The sequence below is a fragment of the Rhinolophus sinicus genome, chromosome 5 (genome assembly GCF_057876585.1).
Source record: "Rhinolophus sinicus isolate RSI-liver-muscle chromosome 5, RSI-T2T, whole genome shotgun sequence".
NCBI classification, from domain to species: domain Eukaryota; kingdom Metazoa; phylum Chordata; class Mammalia; order Chiroptera; family Rhinolophidae; genus Rhinolophus; species Rhinolophus sinicus.
Window position 1 is genome coordinate 8,060,622 of NC_142505.1, and position 21,419 is coordinate 8,082,040.

The 21,419-nt window shown below is 43.0% G+C and overlaps 1 protein-coding gene across 2 annotated transcripts in view; it reads right to left on the reverse strand.

Moving 5' to 3' along the window:
- The window catches only part of KLHL18 (kelch like family member 18), a 51,121-nt gene that overhangs the window by 21,036 nt on the left and 8,666 nt on the right, over nucleotides 1-21,419 (reverse strand). For both annotated transcript variants that reach the window (XM_019724005.3, XM_019724004.3), the window contains exon 2: nucleotides 97-227. In XM_019724005.3, the coding sequence (XP_019579564.1) occupies nucleotides 97-227 (131 nt within the window). The remainder of the gene's footprint in view (nucleotides 1-96; nucleotides 228-21,419) is intronic.

The following is a 21,419-nucleotide window of genomic DNA, read 5'->3' on the forward strand; positions in this document are numbered from 1 at the left end:
ACTGTATCTTGCGGCAGCCCCCCCAAACGGCAGCAGGCACAAGGCTGACGCTACTCCTGGAAGCAGCCTGTGCCACCCAATAGACGGGTTTGGTACCTCGGGTCCATCCCTTGCATGACAATTTCATCCTGCTTGCATTCCATCATGTCATTTGTGAACATAGCGTGGAAGTACGGGATGGAGGCCGCTAAGACGATCCGATGAGCACTGAATTTGTGGTCCCCAATCTGCGGGCAAAATGAAACACGAAGACACATACTGAGGAATACAGATACAAAGACCCAATCTGCCCCTTCCACAGCTTAACACTCTGCCCGTGGGAATCATTCTGGGGACATCCCACGACATGACAGCCGAGGCTTATCATGCAGACCCTCAAGTACCTTAAATTAAATGTACTCAGTTACAATAAAGAATGCAAACACATTTTAATGAGGTATTAAAATGGTTAAAAAATGTAAGCCTGAATGCTCCGACTGGTAGTTTGTACTTATATGGCAGTCTTCACTGCATCCCTCCCAACTTCCACACCAACTCAAAGACCTGATTTCTCTAACACTTGATTCTGATCCCAGTTTGATTAGAAGGCAGACGAAACGGACAAACTAGCCAAGAACCCTGGACCTTCTAACAGTAGGTTCCTCAAAAAGGGTAAACACATAGTGACAGGAAAAGATGAGGAAAAATGAGACCAAACTTGAATAGGGGGTGCACGTGGGGATTAAGGGCAGAGCAGGCATTGTGGGCACAAACGTTGGGGGGGGGAGGGTGTCCCTGGGTACCAACTAGGCTGAGGGCGACCACAAGGAAATGTCCTTGGCAGCAGGCAGCTGGAGGCTGCTGCTGTGAACCGGCTGGTGCTCTGTGTGGCCCACGTGCTCGGGCGCCACAGGGCTCACATGGGGACAGAGGCAAACTCTCCAGCTTGTGTCAACCCCTCACCGACACATCGTTAGCCCAGGGAATTCTGTAAAGTGCTGCTTCCCAACTACCTGCCAAAAGGATATTCCCTTTATAAGCTTTGCCATTTATAGCTCCAAGCCACATAAACATTACCACTTAAGAACTTTCCACTCAGAAAGAGCAAAGCAGTTTCGCTTTCCTTCACCCAAGTTCCACATTAGTGAGATGCTCTTCTTTGTGTCACATCTAGGCCAGGATTCTATCTCAGGTTCTAGCACTGCCTCCCCCTTTTCACTGGACTTCAGGTTTATTATCTGAACTATCCTTCAAGATCACACACACAATCTTCCGAATACCAAGGGCTCCTTGTTAGAATCAGATTCTCTGAGTTTCTCACATAATCCACATGTTCCTCTGCTACTGGTGTCAGGGACGTTAAATGGCTGTATGTGTTGGTGGCTTTTCATAATTAAAAAAATACATACAAATATTTCTTCAAGTTGTTCCACAGGCTTATAATGAAAACCAGCAGTTTCTGGTTCCGCTTCCTGCTCCCAGGGGCAACCTTTCTCCTGGTATTTATTTCCATTTTTCTAAGCCACGTGCCTATAACATCACGTCCTGAATTTTCCCTTTTAGTTATTACTTGTGGCAGTCAGTCTCCAAATAGCCCCCGATGATCCCTGCCTCCTGGTATCCACACCCTTGTGCAGTCCGCTCCCACGGTATCTCAGGGTTGGTTTGTGTGACTGACAGAACCCGTCAGAATGATGATGGTGTGTCACATTAAAGGCTAGGTCATAAAAGGTACTGCAAATTCCTCTGTCTCTTCTGGATCACTTGCTCTTGAGGAAGCCAGGTAACACACCCTGAGGAGTGGCCCATATGAAGAGGAACAGGCCTCCTCCTACTGCTACCCCATGAGCCCAGAAGAGGACCCATTAGTTTAGCTGGCTATAAAATTCTACATTGGGAATATTATTTTCTGTCAGACTTTTGAGGGTATTGCTCCATTGTCTTCTATGTTGTTGCTGTTGAGAAATCTAATGCCATTTTGAATAGTAACCCTAAATATGTGACTGTTCTTTTAGAAGCTTTTAGGACTTTCTCTTTATTCTCAGAGTTCTGAAATCTTACAAGGGCTGTACCTTGATGTTGGTTTTTTCCATTTATTGTACTGTATCAATCTATAGACATTATTTTAGTTCTGGAAATACCTTTTCATACCATTTCTTTGATAATTTCCTCCACTCTGTTACCTATTTTTTTCCTTCCTAAATTTCTATCAGTCAGGTGTTAGAACTCTTAGAATGATCCTCTATTTTTAATTTTGTTTGTACTGGTTCTCTCCTATTTTCCATCTTGAAAGAGATGATCTATTCCAGGAATTTTCTTCAACTTTGTCTCCAGTATTTCTGTGTTGTACCTTTTTATACTGGCTATCATATATTTAATTTCCAAGAGTTCTTTCTTATTTTCTGAAGCTTCCTTTTATTTAAAGAATTTTGTTCATCTTTTCTAATATCTCTCAAGCATTATAGTTAAATTTTCTTCTCCTCCTCCTCCCTGCTTTTACTGTTTCCTGAGTTCTTTTCTCTCCCGTTTGTTTAGTCTTTGTCTTTTATGTTAGAGGCATTCTTTAAATGTCTCTTGATGCTTAGCATCTGTTCATACTTTTAGAAGCTGTTTGAAAGCTCTGTGTGTGTGGGGGGTGCTAGGGCTGTCAAATTATGGACTTCACATAAAGGTGATCAGGCAAGAATCTGCCATTTTATTGAGGACCCCTAGAAATAGTGTGTTTAGAACGTTTTCTCTTGGGCTAATTTTATCAGAAGGATCTTCCCATCTTACAAGGGAGTGCCTGCTTGCAGATATTCTGGAAATTGGGTGAGAGAGGGGGATGGTCCTAGCATTCATCATTTAGAACTTTGTCTTAAAGCCCTTATTTTTAGATTTGCTCCATATTCCATCCCTTCTATATTCGGTGTGCCTCTGGTTCAATATCTAAGACTAAAACGCCCATCTCCTGAATGAGTGGGGGAGGGATTGTAGACATCTAATTACTTTTCACACAACTTTCAACTAATCTTCCTGTTTTCAGTATTTGGTTTCTTCAGTTCTGGAGCTATTCCAGGGTTCTGCATTACAAATCCTCTTTCTTCTTAGTTTCGACCCCTTGCAGGCACTTTCAGTTCCTCTGGCCCACTAAGTTCATCAAACATGCTTCCTGGCTTCAACATTCCATTGATCTCTCATTTGCTGAGAGCTCTTCTCCCATTTACTATCATTCTAATGGGATGACAGGAGGTTAAAATGTGTTTTCAATTTGCTGTGTTAAACCACTATGTATTTATTTTTCATCTAGAAAGAAAAAGAAGACAAAAGAACAAGCTGTATGTACATGAACTGGGTGACCTGGTTTCAAAAAAAAGCTCAGCTAAAAAGAAGACAGGCCTATCTGTCTTGGGATATGCTAGCCAGATTACACCTGGATTCTGTGTTAAGGGGAACAACAAATTTGTCTTTACCTAGAAGAAAGAAACCAACATGGGAAAGGGTTTGGAAACTACATCTTATGAGGAACGGCTAACGCATAGTTAGTTTGAAAAGATAATTTGGGTGGGGACACAATAATTTGTCCTCAAATCCTAGAAGGGTTATCACATGGATGAGTACAGATCTAGATATGTTACAAGGAGGGAGATTTTTATCTTAAAGAATAAGAGACAATCACCTAAGAATGTTTAGGGGAGTCCTTCACTAGTTCTAAAACTATTAAGGGATCTTCTAATTCTACAATACAGGGATACTACATGTTTGTGAAAAGCTTTAAAAAAAACAATTATTCTCATTTATAATCTCAGAGGTTTTTTTGGGCTTTTTTTGGTAAAGATTTTATTGGGGGAGGGAAACTAGACTTTGGTGGGGAACAGTGTGTACTTCCAAGACTTTTTTCCAAGTCAAGTTGTTATCCTTTCAATCTTAGTTGTGGAGGGTGCCGTTCAGCTTCAAGTTGTTGTCCTTTCAGTCTCAGTTGTGGAGGGTGCAGCTCAGCTCCAGGTCCAGTTGCCGTTGCTAGTTGCAGGGGGCACAGCCCACCATCCCTGTGGGAGTAGAACCAGCAACCTTGTGGTTGAGAGGACACGCTCCAACCAAGTGAGCCATCCAGGAGCTCAGCGGCAGCTCAGCTCAAGGTGCCGTGTTCAATCTTAGTTGCAGGGGGTGGAGCCCACCATCCCTTGTGGGAGTCAAGGAATTGAATTGGCAACCTTGTGGTTGAGAGCCCACTGGCCCATGTGGGAATCGAACAGGCAGCCTTCAGAGTTAGGAGCACGGAGCTCCAACCGCCTGAGCCACCGGGCCGGCCCCTATAATCTCAGTTTTTAAAATGTCACTTTAAAAAATACCCAGAGGATCATTTATTGAGTTTCTTTTGATAAATATCCATTACACAATTCTCATTGTAGTCCTCACAGCAACTTTCCACATTGAGTAGCTACTGTGAATTCTATTTTATAAATGAGGAAACTATAGACGAGTTACTATAGAAGTTAAGTAACTTGCCCAGTAGTTAAGAAGCTATTATGTGAAAAAGAAGGAATTATGCTTGAGTTGTTTACCAGTGGAGTTTGAGAGGGACTCAGTAAATAATACATCCTCCCAGCTCAAGGTTTCAGCCAGCTGAGACATTTTTTAAAATTAAAATTAAAAACCTAAACACATGATAAAATTATATAGAATTAAATACACACAAGAGAATAAAAGTAAAACTTGGAAGATCTGAAGAAGAGTGGTGGATATCCTAGCTGTGATACTGCACCAGAGTTCTGCAACACATTACCACTGGGGAGACTGGACAAAGGGTACATGGGATCTCACTGTTATTTCTTATAATCACACGGTAATCTACAATTACCTCAAAATGGAAAGTTCATTTTTAAAAAGTGACAAAACAAATGGGAAATCAAAATATTCTTTTATTTCTGATCAATCTAATGGCTTATATAGGATGACAAGTGTGCTCCCTATTTTAACATCTTGAATTACACAGGCTCATGCAAGGCTGCTTTCTCCACTGATCTGCAATTATACACTGTTGCCTGAAATCTCTCCTCTTCCCCATGCTTAAGGTGGCAAAGAAATGAGATTTGGTGCCAACAGAATTTAGGGGGAAAAAATTCAATAAGCAACATATAAATGGTTGGTGAGAAAAGTTAAGGCTATTTGGCACACATCCCTGCCTTTAATCCCATTTCTCTCTTCCTACCTCTGAAACAATACTTGAGAGTATATAACCATAAAGTATTACCAATGAAATGGAATCAGACAGCAAATGTAAAACATTGGGAAGAGCCAGGTTCAAAGTGCAAGACAGGACAGAAGGAAAGAAATGAATCTATGTTGTAACAAAATGCTTTGAACTGAAAGAGCTCAACTCATGAACACGTGTGGGAGCTGCCTGGGCTGGACTGGAGATTAGGTCTCTGTGGACACAATATACACCTAGGGCTTGGGCTCACACTACCACTTAATCAGCATGTGTGTCAGCACCAGCCACTTAACCATTGTGGGATGATTGGCAGTGCCCAGCATCTACCAAACAAATTAGGGGAATCATAGGACTTCCTAGGTACATCCAACACCTCCAAATTTGCTTCTAAGAAAAAAAATCAATTCAATCTGGAACACCCAAAACAGTTCCACTAAAACTGCAGCCACGACTCAGCACTCAAGCCACTTGGCTTCTATAATGAGTGGATAGGGAAACTTGTCCTGAGCGGAGGCTCTGTATAATATGATCTGAAGACTGAAACTGAAACATTCCTGCGTGCTTAAAGGGTTTCTCCATATTGCTTTTATTATTAAGCTCCTGTAACTTTAATACCTGTTAACAGCTTTGTTTGGAAAATGAAAAGAGCTAATGGAGTTACTTAAAGGGGAGGAAGATTAGGGTCTAAAAGTCAATAGGTAACTTAAATGCGCACATCTTGCAACTTCACTATCCTGTACTTGGTTTTTAAAATCATGAACTATAAATATATGGTGATGGAAGGAGAACTGACTCTGGGTGGTGAACACACAATGGGATTTATAGATGATGTAATACAGAGTTGTACACCTGAAATCTATGTAATTTTACTAACAATGTCACCCCAATAAATTAAAAAAAAAATCATGAACTACGCCTTTGATAAATGTTAAAAATCAAATGGTTCAAGTATAGGTAAGAACAGGAAAGTAACGTGCAGCTGGGAGAGTAGACAGGGCACCCCAGAACTCTCCGTTTCACTCGAAGCGTGTTAGGAAACGAGGGAACAGTAGTAAGGACGGATGTGCAAGTTGGTGAGGCCTCTCCATGCAGGGAGAGCAGGAGCCGGAAGTGCCCTTCACTCAGGTCAGGAATGACACACAGGGGAGCTGCGGGTAGAAGATCGAGTCCTGTTTTGGACAAGCTGACACCGAGGGCTTGGGAGACATCCAAACAGAGACACTATGCAGGAAATGGATGAATTAGTCTGGAACAGAGATGAGTCTAGGCTCAACTGACACTTCTGGAAGTCATGAGTTGTAGAGACACGGAAGAGATCACTCAGGGAGGCTCAGAGCACGATGAGGGTGGAAGACAGCCTGGAGGACAGCCTGGAGGAAGTGCAACAATTAAAGATCACCCAGTGGCGGATAAATCTGCAAAGGAGACGGAGAAGGAAAGCACAGAAAGAAAGAACAGCAAAAAGAGCAGGGAAGCAGGGAGGTCTGCAGGTAGAAAAGTGTGCAGGGGCAGTGGTGGGACACACTGCCACCAGGCGGGCAGGGTGGCACAACCACTGCAGTCAGAAGGCCCTCACCAGCTACGTTACCTCAGCTAGGCCTGTCCAATCTATCAAATGAGACCATTCCTACTTATCTGACTTCTCAAGGGTCTTGGAGAAGATCAAACATAAAGGTGTACGAGAATGGTTGATGTGAACGTCATCTGACCAAATCACCAGGGTCACTCCAAATTCCTGAAGTGTCGGTGGGAAAAAAGTGTTGTCCTGTGCAGCCAAAGCTGACGTTGCTGCCAATCGTGGGTCTTGTCTGAAGGGATGGATCTGTGCTGATTTGTCCCAGCCTGGCCACCAATGGAATATGACACAAGGGCACATTCGCAAACCTGCCAGAGGTGCTCTGTAATGGGGAATAGATGACGAATAACCGCGTGGATGGGCTTTGGAGCAGACTGGAGCTATTTACCTTTTCCTGAGAGGGGCCTCAGAACGGCAATGTTGGCATCATGAAATGATATATAATACATGTGACAACACCTAGCACAGCATCAGGCAATTAGCAGAGATTTAACGAACGTTTTTGTTGCACCCAGCTGGAAACAACAGTCATTAAAAACCTAAAATATAAATAACTGAGGTCCTCGTAAGTTCAGTCTGATTAACAGAACCTTGGTCCAGAGATGAAAACTGTAGATTTTAGGGCCATTTCTACTATAGATATAAGCAGGTTGCCCAATTTTACCATGCTTCAGGTTTCCGTATTAGAATACACGATTTTACTTATGGGGGCACGGCAAGGAATATAGTAAAAACAAACAAACAAAAAACCACAACTGACATTCTCAAGAGACGCTCTATAAATACTGGTAAATGTTACTGCAATCAATCACTCTATTAGACAACATTAGAAAGTACAGCACAGCAACAAAGGTCAAAGCACTGGCCAATCCCTTCATGTGTGCCCACCCCAGGGGAGACCGTGGTACATACAAATGGTACACATGGTACATACAAATGCACCAGCTTCTAGGCCAGCTGCTCCCTTTCGTGGGCCCAGGTAAATCTTTTCCCCTTCACCCTGAGCCTCAGTTTCTTCATCTGTGAATAAGGGGCTTAAACTGGATGGGGCTTCTCAACAGGTAGTAGTTGTGTTAGTAACAGTAGCTTATATGAATTCAGGAGAGCTTTTCTTTTTTATCATGATGACATGCACATATGTCTGAAAAGTAACCGGACACACATATAACAGACTTCATTTCTCTGGCCTACAGATTGCTGCACCCGTGGGTTTGAGGGTCCCTTGCAATAATAACTACGGAACCCCGTGGAACGTGAACCCCTGTACCAGAGGTCTTCCGAGGGCCCTCCTGGTTAGTAGAGTCTAAGACTGTAACTAAGCAAAAGGAACAAGAAACCCTGAGTACCTCAACGTCTACCCAAGTGTCGATTTGTGTCACACACGCACCCTCCTTCCCATTTTCTTCCTTGGAAAGACTGGGAAACTTTCTATTCCCAGCCCTGCCCTGGTGCTATCTTTGAATCAACACGCATAGTGTAGCATGACACCACAAATTCTGTTCCGTCACAGGCAGGTGGGGCTCAAGAATCAACCAGCTGCTTATTCAAGCAGGAAAAGCAGCAGGGCAAAATCTGAGCTGGAAGTAATCTGAGACAGGTGTTCCCAAAGAGAGCAAAAGACATGCCCACAATAGATTTCTTTTGGATGGAAAACATTTTGATACTGTTGTTCCTACCTTCAAGGGGCTCACAGTGAACATAAATCAAACAGCAAGTGAGCAGTTAAGTACCCAGCCGGTGCAGACAGATTACCCTTGGTATCGGTGGGGTTTAAGACTAAGCTTTCAGGCAGTCACAAGAGATGCTGAAAGTGCGTAATAAGCAGCAATCCATAATTTTATTGAGGCACAGATTTGAAGCATAAAGAGTATGAAGCTGGTGTGTAAGAATGAGTCTACAAAATGGGTATGTACTGGGGTGGATTAATCGCTAAAATTCCTTTAGTCTAGAAAGTCAATAATTATAAATTCTTTAAGACAGATATCATATCAGGGTAGAATAGAACAGGTACTCTGGAGCTAAATTACCCAGGTATAAACCTAGGTTCTGCCATTTACTGGTTGTGTAAACCTGGGCTAGTTATTCAACCGCTCTGTGCCTCGATTTACACATCTGCAAAATGGGGTAAACAGTACCTCCCCCGCCTCATGGGGTTTGTCATGCAGGACAGCATGCAGGGTCTCTAGTCCTGCTCCCCACATAAGAACGCAGAATGTAGCTAGGCCAAAAAGGAACACCCACAGAGCCATAGATAGGGGAGTCATACAACTATAGTCTCGCTGGTGGCTGGGTTGGAGACACAGGAAGCAGGAGCCACACAATCTGCAACCTGCCGCCCACTTCTCTGCAATCCACAACCCGCACTCCGCCGTGCTAACTGCAATCCACGCTTGCTAGCTCAGCCACCATCCTCTTGCTAGCCCCCCATTTTGCTGCTAGCGTAGCCACAGCAGTTATATTAGTGGCCAATGGCTCACTGGTTACAGCTGACGGCCAAATAGCCACAGCTGATGGCCATCCAATCACAGTTGATGGCCATTTACTACCTGAGCCAGCACCTTTCCATGTGAGGCCGAGAGCCTGGAAACTGCACTCTTGGCTCTGTCCCCACAGGGTTATTGTGAGGATTAAATTAGCTCATATCTGTAAGGCATTTAAAACGGTGCATGGCACAGGTTAAGTGTTACATAACTGCTTGTTAAATAAATAAAATGTCCTCAAATTTAGAACTTTATGGAAGTTATTTTTAAGACCTTTAGAGAAGGAGTCAGTAAACTATGGTTTATGGGCCAAAATCTGGACTGCCTCTTGTTTTTATGCAGCCCATGAGCTAAGAGTAGTTTTTATATTTTTATATGGTTGGAAAAAATTAAAAGACTAACATTTCATGACATATGAAATTATACGAAATCTAAATTTCGGTGTCCACATATAAAGCTTTATTGGAGCACAGACACCCATACAATGGCAAAATTGAGTAGCTGTGACAGTGACCAACAGCCTGCAAAGCAAACGATATTTACTATCTGCCCCTTGACAGAAAAAGTTGCTGACTTCTGCTCCAGAGTCACAGGGAACAAATACTATGAAGAGGGGCATGAACACGTTCTCTAGAAAGGAGAAGAGCCTGATCACCTACCTGAGACCCCCACACCACACCTGATTTTCTGCTGGAGTTCATGGACTCCCTTTGCTAAACTAGTAGGAACTGTCTGTACTTTGTGGACTTCAACACTGAGATAAACAGTGTCTTAAAACGCTTGCTCCTTTTGAAAAGGAAATGAGCTCAGCCTGAAACAGAAGCGTTCACACGAGCCGTTAATGGCTTGTATGGGCCTGCTACAGCAATGTGCCTTTTTAAAAAACTTTAGTTTCTTAGCCAGTTACACAATTATTCTCTTTCTCCATTCCCCTCCCACCCCATGGAGTTTAACTGCTAATCAGCCTCAGCAATAATGCAGCCTTGTCCACCAGAACTGCGGGCGGGGGCCTCGGCGGAGACCCAAAGCTTCTGCCTTCCCACCCCAGGTACTAACCAATCTTCTGTCTGCGTCAGCAACCACCGAGCACCGGGTCAGCTCCGCCCAGCTCCTACCCCAACCAAAATCCAGTTCAGATGTCAGATGAGGCAGGCTAGTCCATGTTTCAGACGTGACGCCTCAGTCTCAAGTACTGTACTTCTCTGTTTTTACCTATGCCAGTGGACTTCAAATTCCTTGAGGGTAATAATAGCTCAGTAAATATTCATTGAAATCAAAATACCATCTCCATCCTCAATAGCAGCCCAGAAAATCAACAAATCCCTGTGAAATAATTAACCCCACGGAAAAGACAGCAGTTTCACTAAAGGCAATAATCAAAATGGACCACAGGTTCTCTCTATTAAATTTAGAAAACAGTATCGGAGACTGAGCAGGAAGCATTGTGATTTTCTACTCATTTCCTTCAAATTTTTCTTACATATAAAAATAGGGATAGTAAATCTTTAAGTAATTGTAACACTTGAGGGCTATTATAACAATCTATTATTATTACTAATTATTAACTAGATATAATAAATATCTCTACAGCTATATAATATAAAGCTATTAAGTATATATCAATAATGCCATAGTAATATATTAACTATCAATTACCTATATAATATTATGATGAGGCTCTATTAATAAGCTATTTTAGCTTACTTGAAGGTTAATAGAAAATACCTATGGTTTCTACATGTCAGTAAAAACCATCCAAAAACATATGACTCTATCTCACGTCAGCTCTGGCTGGTGCTCCTGACCTTCTGGGAGCGTCTCCTATCTTCATTCCAAGAACACTATACAACACATGACCTAAGCCCTACCAATTGGACCCTACCTCAGGATTTTTCACATGAGAAAGCAACAAGAGGGACAGTCCCTGCAGGGAATCTAGGAGACATCAGATGCGCCATCACCCTCCAGGTGTGGCCCAGCAGTCTGCAGTGGAAGGAGGGTGTTGACTACGAAGGAAAGAGTCTTGGCAGCATTTCAGTCCCCCCGGCCCATCATCAACCCTGTCTTTTCTCCAGTTTGACATGAGCCAATAAATACTGGTCTTGCTGAGGCAAGTTCTGCCATTCAGAGCCAGAATTCTGAGCACTGCGGCCCAGAGCAAGCCCTGGGGAAATTCAGAGAAGGGGACATTCCTGCCTGGTCTTAGTAGAGGGGCTACAACTATTATAAAAGTGGCTTCAGTTCTGATTGAACCCTTGTGGTGCCTCAAGGCCCCCATTCTGCTCACCAGTCTCGGCCTAGAGGACCCCATTTGTAAAAACACCGGGTGATGGCACCCACTACAGGTACCAAGGGCATAAGGCAGACACAGTATTTTACTGACTGGGAACGCTGTGGGTACACAGAAGAGGTCGACAGGTATCTTTTGCACGGATGACACCTTTGTTGAATTCCTAGCAGTTTCCCCTCTTGGAAAGTTATGACTTTGGACAGGGATAACCAAACCACCATCTGAACCCCCACTGTAACTCTAAGGTATGTGACCCGCCTGAGGTCAGAAGGATCAGAACAAGGGCCACTTCCGTCCTCCTCTGTAAGTCTGAACAGTTGATGCTGAGAAATGTTGCTCCTTCCCCACAAATCCACCTTCCATTTCTCCCATCATAATGATATCCTGATCATTAGCCCTGAAACTAATAAGGAAATTGAATTTGTAACTTTAAAACTCCCGAAAAGGAGATATCCAGGCTCAGATGGGTTCATTAGAAATTTCACTAAATATTAAAAAACGAATAATACCAATTTTAAACAATCTCTTCTAGAAAATACAAGAGGTGGGGACAACTCCTAATTCCTATTATGAAGCCCGTATTAGCCTAATACCAAAACTAGACAAAGACAGTACAAGTAAAACAACAGACCAATATTCCGCAAGAATATAGATGCAGAAATCCTTAATAAAACATTGGCAAATAGAATTCAGCAATATAAAAAACAGAAATTATATACTGTGACCAAGTAGGGTTTATTCCAGGGATTCATGGCAGGTTCAATATTCAAAATCAATCAATGTCATCCACCATATTAACAAGCTAAACAAAGGAAAAAGAAGTCACACGATCCTCTTACTGTAGAAAAAGCATTTGACAAAATTCAACACCAATTCATGATAAACACTCTCAAAACAACAGAAACAGAGGGGAATTTCCTCAACTTGATAAATAACATTTACGAAAAACCTTTAGCTAACATCATACGTATTTGCTAAAAAAGACAATGCTCTCCCATAAGATGCAAAAAAAGTCAAGGGTGCCCACTCTCACCACTGCTATTTAATAGAATCCTGGAAGTTTTAGCCAGTACAGTATGGCAACAAAGTGAAATAAAAGGAATACATATCAGAAAATATGAAATAAAACTATTTCTGTTTGCCAATCACATGGTGGTTTATGTAGAAAATCCAAACCAATCTACAAAAAACAAACAAAACAACCCACCTAGAACTAATAAGGGAGTTCATTCAGCAAGGGGACAGGATACAAGGTGACAAGACACAAGGTCAACATACACTGACAGTGCGCTACACACCTGAAGCTGAAGTTGAATAATATGGAATGTCAACTACTAGATTCTCTCTCTCTCTCTCTCTCTCTCTCTCTCTCTCTCTCTCTCTCTCTCTCTCTCTCTCTCTCTCTCTCTGTTTCCCCGAAAATAAGACCTAGCCAGACCATCAGCTCTAATGTGTCTTTTGGAGCAAAAATTAATATAAGACCCGGTATTATGTTATATTATATTATACCCGGTCTTTATATTATATTATATTATACCCGGTCTTATATTAGAATAAGACCGGGTCTTACATTAATTTTTGCTCCAAAAGACGCATTAAAGCTGATGGTCCGGCTAGGTCTTATTTTCGGGGAAACATGGTAATCACTCCAAAAAGTAGATACTTAGGCATAAGTCTAAAAAACTAATGTATAGGATTTGTAAACTACAAAATGCTGATTAAAGAAATCAAAGCGATCTAAATAAATGGAGAGACATACTAAGTTCAAGAATTGCAACGGTCAACACGGTGAATATATCAATACTTCCCAAATCGATGCACAGATTGGACACAATTCTTATCAAAATCTCCAGTGAGATTATTTTTATGGATATAGACAAGATCATTCTAAAATTTATATGGAAAGGCAAAGGAACTAAAATAGCTACAACAATCTTGAACAAGAAGAATAAAGTGCAAATAGCCAATAAGCAATGAAAAAATGTTAACATCATTAGTCATCAGGAAAATGCAACTCAAAACTATAAGAAAAAACTTCACACATGAGGATATTAAAAAAAAAAAAGAAACCTAAAAATAACAAGTGTGGGCGAAGATGTGAAGAAATCGGAACCTTATGCCTTGCTGGTGGGAATGTAAAATGGTATAGCCACTGTGGAAAAAAGTTTGGCAGTTCCGCAAAAAGTTAAACATAGAATAAAATATAACAGAGCAATTCCACTCCTAGGTATGTACCCAAAAGAAACAAAAGCAGTCACAAAGAGATATTTGTACACCCACGTTCACAGCTGCATTATTCACAACGGCCAAAAGGTGGAAACAACCCAGGTGCCCATCAATAAATGAATGGATAAACAAACTGTCATGTATACATACAAGGGAATATTATTCAGCCTTAAAAAGGAAGGAAATCAAGAGAATGAGAAGATAAGCCACAGACTGAAAGAAAATATTTGCAAAAGACGTATCTGATAAAGGACTATTATTCAAAATATACAAAGAACTCTTAAACCCCAACAGTAAGAAAACAGACAACCATATTTTAAAACGGGCAAAAGACTCTTTAAAGACATCTCAGCAAAGAAGATATCCAGATAAGCGTATGAAAAGATGCTCCATATCACACGAGTATGTCATCGAGGAAATGCAATTTAAAACAAGATACCACTACACATCTATTAGAATGACTAACATCCAAAACACTGACAACACCAAATGCTGGAGAAGATGTGGAGCAACAGGACCTCTTGTACATCGCTGGCAGGAATGCAAAATGGAAGACCACTTTGGAAGACCACTTGGCACTTTCTTACAAAACGAAACATTCTTACCATATGATCCAGCAATCCTGTACTCCTTGGGATTTTCCCAAAGGAGTTAAAGACCTATATCCACACAAAAACCTGCACATGAATTTTATTCCTAATTGCCAAAACTTGGACGCAACCAAGATGTCTTTCGGCAGGTAAATGGATAAACTGTGATACATCAGACAATGGAATATTATTTAATACTAAAAGAAATGAGTTATCAAGCCACGAAAAGACATGGAGGAACCTTAAATGTATATTGCTAGGTGAATGAAGCCAATCTGAAAAGGCTACATACTGTAGGTTTCCAACTTTATATCATTTTGGAAAAGGCAAAACTATGCAAACAACAAAAGGATCGGTGGTTGCTAAGCGGTAGGGAGGGATGAATCAGTGGAGCACAAATACTTTTTAGGGCAGTGGAATTACTCTGTAAACTATGGTGGATACACGTCGTTACACACTTATGAAAAATCACATAACATAAACACCAAGAGTGAGCCCTAGTGTAAAGTGTGGGTTTGGGTGATGATGTGTCGATGTAGGTTCAACAATTGTAATAAACATACCACTGTGACACTGGATATTGATAGCAGGGGATACTACGTGTATCGTGGGGGTAGGTGGTGTACGAGAAATCCCTGTATCTTCTGCTCAATTTTGCTGTGAACCTAAAACTACTTGAAAAAATAAAGTCTATTTTTTAAAGAAAGGAATGAGATTCTAATACATACTACAACATGGATGAACCTTGAAAACATTATACTAAGTGAAACAAACCAGACATAAAAGGACAATATTGTATGATTCCACTTACATGAGGGGTCTAGAATAAGCAAAATCATAGGGACGGAGAATAGAATAGAGGCAACCAGGGGCCAGGGGAAGGGACAATGAGGAATTATTGCTTATGTTACAGGGTTCTGAAACAGTTTTGTAAATAGGCAGTGGTGATAGTTACACAATATTGTAAATGCATGTAATGCCACTGAGTTGTACACTTAAAAATGGTTAAAAAGGTTAAAAAAAAAAGTAAAAGAAAAGAAGAAAGTGGGAGGAATCACCATACCCATTTCAGGACTAATTATACAGCTAGAGTAAGCAAAAACTGCATGGTACTGGTGCAGGGAGGGGATACTGACCAACGGAACAGAACGGACCCAGAAGTAGCAGCGCACAAGCATGGCCAGCTGATCTTCGACAAAGGCACAAAAGCATCTGCACCTCAAATGGAGGAAAGAGAGTCTTTTCAGCAACTGGGGCTGGAGCAACTGGATATGCAATTTTGTCTTGGATATCCAAAGTTTGGCTTTCCGAACAAGTTTCCACTTACACCTTAGTTTACATAAATCACTCACTCACTCACTCACTCACTCAAAATGGATCATAGATTTTTACATGTAAAACTTAAAAATACAGAATTTTTAGGAGAAAATCTTCAGGACCTAGGGTTTGGTGAAGAGTTCTTAGACATGAGACCAAAAGTATAATCCATAAAGAAAAAATTGATAAATTAGACTAAACCACAATTTAAAACACTTGCTCTGTGCAAGATCCTGTTAAAAGAATTAAAAGACAACCTTCAGATTTTGAAAAATATTTGCAAACTTGCACTATAAATAAATAAGTTTTGTTTGCAAATTAAATAAAGGCCCAATTTCTCTGGGCCTCAACTTTATGTGCTGAAAATGGGGAGACTTTATAGTGACATTAAGAAAAGTATTTCAAAATTAAATGATACAAAAGAAATGAAGGGTTTTATTAATTATTAGAGAGTCAGCAGGACCTCATTTAAGGGCTCGGGTCTTGGATCTCCTGTTTTTCCTCTGCAGGAATCCAATGAAAGGGGATCAGCAAAGAGTATGTTTTCTGTGTGGGTGGAACGGGCTTCCCCAGATCTGAATAAGCAGGAGATTCCCAGTTCAATCCAAGTGGCAGAGTCGGCTGGTGTACAAATCTTCCCACTACACACTCAGAGGTGTGATGAAATAAAAACAAAAGTTATTACTGTTTGCAAATTATATTTGTAAATTTGTATTCTTCATTGCAAATAATATGACTATTTAATGATAGGAATTAATACTATTTCACAATATATTTTTGACGTATTTGTCAAGTATGAGTCCTGGCAAAAAAACATGAAGAACTCTAAACATTGGACAGTAAAAAAACAAATAATCCAATGAGAAAATGCGCAAAAGACATGAAGTGACATTTCGTCAAAAAGGATATACATGAAAAGATGATCAACACTACCCATTGGGGAAACACAAGTTAAAATCACAATAACATATCACTACACATTTAACAAAATGGCTACGAGAAAAAATAGTGATAATACCAAATGCTGATGAGGATGCAGAACTGGGTCACTTGCTGTCTGTGTTAATCAGGGTTCTCCAGATGAACAGAACTAATAGAATGTGGGGGGGGGGGAGGGGAGGGAGAGGGAGACTGAGATTGATTGATTTTAAGGAATTGACTCACACAATTATTGGCACTCATAAATCTGAAATCTATAGGGTGGGCAGGCAGGATGGAGATTCAGATAAGACTTAATGTTGCAGTCTAGAGTCTAAAATCTGCAGGGCAGGCCAGCAGGTGGAAAATGAGGTAGGGTTTCTATGTTGCAATCTTGACGAATTGGTTCTTCAGGAAACCTCAGTTTTTCCTCTTAAGATCTTCAACTGATTGGACGAGGCCCACCCACACTACGAAAGGCAATCTGCTTTACTCAAAGTCCACTGACTGAAATGTTGAGTCACATCTAGTGTGGTCCACGGCAGACACACAGGGTTGGGTTCGCCTGCAGTTCTATGCAGGTCAGGCCTGGGTACCTGACGCTCCTAAGAAGATCATCTCTCTTCCTGTTACTGGCCTGCACTTCCCGTACCCAGACCAGAAGATCATATGTTATGCCCTGAATGTGTTAAGAAGAATAAGAGGATGATGGAAAGATTAATTAATTACAATGGGGAAGGAGAAGCAACCTAGTTTGAACACAACCACATCATACCTTTTGGATAGGCCACGTCTTAATAGAGAAGAAATGGTGGACAGCTCACATATACACACACATAAAATGTTTAATCACACCTAAAATATATCTTCACAACAACCTCTTGACTGGTGTGTGACCTGATACCTGGGCACCACAGCCTAGTCAAGCTGACACATAAAATTAACCGCTGCCCTCACACATGCCTGCAGGAATCTAAAATGACAGGCACTCTGTAAAGTCATTTGGCAATTTCCTCTAAACTAAAAACAAATTTGCCATATGACATAGCAATTGAACTCGGGCATTTATCCCAGGGAAATGAAAACCTACATTCATGCAAAATCCTGTAAATGAATGTTCACAGCAACTTTATTCATAATAGCCCCATACTGGAAAGAACCTAAATGTCTTTTGATGGGTGACGGGGTAAACAAAATGTGGTGCATCCACACCATGGAAAACTACTCGGAAATGTAAAGAGAAAACCATCGATACACAAAACGACTTGGATGGCCCTCAAGGCATTACGCTGAGTGAAAAAAGCCAGTCTCAAAAGGTCATATACTCTATGATTCCATTTCTATAACATTCTTGAAATGAGAGGTGGAGAACAAATTAATGGTTGCCAGAGATTAGGGATGGTGGGTGGGAGGGGCATGGGCGCAACTATAAAGGGGGAGCACAAGGGGGACCCTTCTGGTCATGGACAAGTCCTGCATCGTGGAGGTCACAGGTGACTTGCCAAGAGCAAATGATTTGGCCTGATACAACTACCTTACCTATTTTACTAAAACATGAGTTCCACAAGAGAGCAATCTTTGTATGTCTCCTGGAACAGTCCCGTAATTAAAGCTCAGTATTTGATGAGTAAATGAAGCTGCTGAATAAATCAACTCAATATGTCATTGAGTCTGTCATGTCAATTGTCATACTGTTGGGCTTCCTACTGCTTACAAGTCAGATCCAAATCCTAAACTGGCCCCTTTCCACCCCAACCAACTTTCTTCCCCACCGTGTCTCTCTTCTAAGCTGCTGGCCAGTCCCCTAACTCACCCTATTCTCTCTGCTTGGATCGTTATCCCTTGTTTTTCTTTCTGGTGAATTACTCCTCATCCTTGAAGATCCAGCTCAAATGTGCCCTCCTCTGAGGGGCTTCCCTGACTTGCGGAAGCCAGCGCTCCCCTCCTGTAGCCCCTGGTACAGCCTCCAGCACACGTTACAGCACATTGCACTGTCCCTAGGGGACGTCTCCCCACACAGATGGAATGTTCTCCCCACAGAAAGGAAAGGCTGTGACCCAGCACTTAACACAGTGCCTCATTCTCAAGTGCACTTAGTGAATCAAAGCCTACTTCATCTAAAAGGTCCTTCATGTAAGACACAAACGACAAAACTTCTGGTGAGTTTCACCTCTTCTTTTTAACCTTGATCTTCCGGCTCGGGACTGGTGGAGCTGGGAGGAGGAAGGCACTGGCTCTTGACTAAAGCATAAGGAGTTTTGCTCGCCAACCGTACCTGAAAACGCTGTTAGCTGAAGCAAAGGCTCAAGAACAAGGTGGGAAGGCCCGGGCCAGTTAGTGGGGGCTCGCCTTCCAGGTGAGCAGCGCATTCCCAACCCTACAAGAACTGTCACGACAGCTGCCTCTAACGAGGCGGCATGTAAGGAAAGGGCGGAGGGGTGTGTCCTTTCACCTTGAATGCTGGACGGCCTGTCCCCCGTCCAGAACGCGGGCAGAGGGACACTCATCCCTCCCATCATAAGCAGAAATGATTAGTCCTCACAAACCCATGGGGTTGGGAAACAGGCAGCACGGAAGGTAAAACATACTGGGTTCAGTTGGGTTTTGGTGGCATTTTAAAGCACACTGTCTGAAACTCTACTGATGGAGCTTGGGTCTTTCTGCTTAGGGGGCCCCACTGGGTACGTGACTCCGGAAGGGGGTGAAAGAGGAAGTGGCTGGCCATCTAGCACTAAATAAAGACTTGGGGCTATGGTCCCATATAAAGTGCAGGCTAAAACATTCAGGCCTCCCTCTTCTTCTAAACCGACCCCAGCCTCCCACTCATGTCCAGCGAGGCAGGTGGGAGCGGAGAGGGCGACAGGAGGGCAGAGCCCACAGAAACTGCTGAACTGAAGGAGTTCAGGCTGCATCCAACTCACCTCCCCAGTGGCACCCCCTGCCTTGCTCCCCGTGTCTTCCTTGCTCAAGGAACGTCCTGTACGTGCACCTTCATGCCTGAGCCCTCGCACAGGCTCTCCCCAGCCATGCCTCGTCCCACAGTGTCTGCCTGTCTGTCAAAGTCCTATTCACCCTGCAGGCACCCATCAGACAGCACCCTATCCACGAAACCACCACCAACCCTCCGAACGGGAAATAACTGCCATTCTATTGCTGTTCCCTTAGGCCTCTGGTGATACCTGTGCAGTTACAGGAATTATCACATTCTGCCATGTCTCAATTAACTGATGGGTATTTATCTCTCCCACCAATCTTTGTATGTCAAAGATAGGGGCCGATTCCCACACATCCCAGGGTGCCCCCGGCAGTTAAATGCGCTTCAGTAACACGTGACTGAAGAGCATTGCAGGCATAACGCGGGGGCCCTTTGGGGTAATTCAGCAAGCACTTCTGAGCACCTGCCATGCCAAGAACTGTGCTAACAGATGCCTCACAGGCTTCAGGAGCTCGACACCTAGACGGCGAGGAAAACACCCAAGCACGTCCCCACTCTGCAGTGCGCTGCGGGGAGGAAGCGGCAAGTGTGCGAGGAGGCAGTGCTTCCAAACCCTCCCGTGCACAGGCTGGAAGAGTCCCCAGATGCTAGTTCAGCAGGTCTGAGGCGGGACCTGAGTTCTGCATTTCTAACAGGCTCTCAGGCAAGGCTGATGCTATTGGTACAATGACAATGAACAATGAGGGTGAAGGTGCAGCGGAAGGGGGGAGAGTAACTGCACAGGGAGGGATTTGAGAAGACGGTCTTCAGAGACACGGGATTTCACACAGCAACCCCCGCTGCGACGGGGCAGGGCAGAAGAAGATGGCGTGGGTCTCTGCCTAACAGACACATACAGGTTGGCAGGGAGACGGGCGTGCAAACTTGTGACCACAGGACAGAGCTGCACAGACACCAAAGCAAAGTGCCTTAGAACAAAGGAAGGAATGTTTGACCATTTCTCTCCCTTTGAGAAAAACAACAACGTACGAAATGAGCCTTGAAGCAAGGGTAGGATTCTGCTGGCAGACGTGAGCGGTACTCCAGGCCAAAGGAAGACTAGAGAAGGCCCAGGAGTTGGAGAACATAGATCATGAAGAGACAGCCAGCAGGAGGAGACTGTGGACAACCAGGGCAGAAAGGCCGAGAAGGGGCCGACCCTGGAGGACCTGGACTATCAAGAACACAGCTGGAAGTCCTAGAAAAGTCGCCCGGGAGTGGCGGTCAGCACCAACAGGACGTCCATAAGCTTCTCCCTCTTACGTCCACAGATGGCAGTGACGGGATTGTGTGGGCAGCTTAGAATAATCGGAGATTCAGGGAAATCAGCAGTCCTCCCCTTAATCCTACTGAAAAGCAGCCACCACCTGCCGCTCCTGCACCCCCACTACGCCAGGGCTCTCCCTACATGTCTGGCTGACTTAAAGTGACAGCCTATGGACATGGCGGGAAAAAGACAAGCTTTACCCAACAGGGGTAGGAGTGCCTTGAAAACCACCAGGAGATGTGCAGCTCTGCTCTACTTCCTGCTCCCTGACAAGTGTCTACCCCGATTCTCCCTGTGGTGCAGAAGAACAGAAGTTCCTTCAAGAATAAGCCAGAACTGGTCTGTCCCTCTCTGCCGTTAGCGCAGGTGCAATCCTGTGCTCTCTGGATGAACTATGAAAATGCATCCTAGTTTTCTTAGGCACACCCCTACCCCCCTGCCCTGACTGTCATTCATAAATAAGTAGGTGAATAATTATTCCCTAGCCTCATTCATTCATTCATTTAGTCACTCACTCTTTCAAGGATTTACTGAGTCATACTGTACCATGCAAGGAGCTGTGTTGGGCCTGGGGCGCTACCTCTTTGCCTCAGCAGCTTCCACTTTTC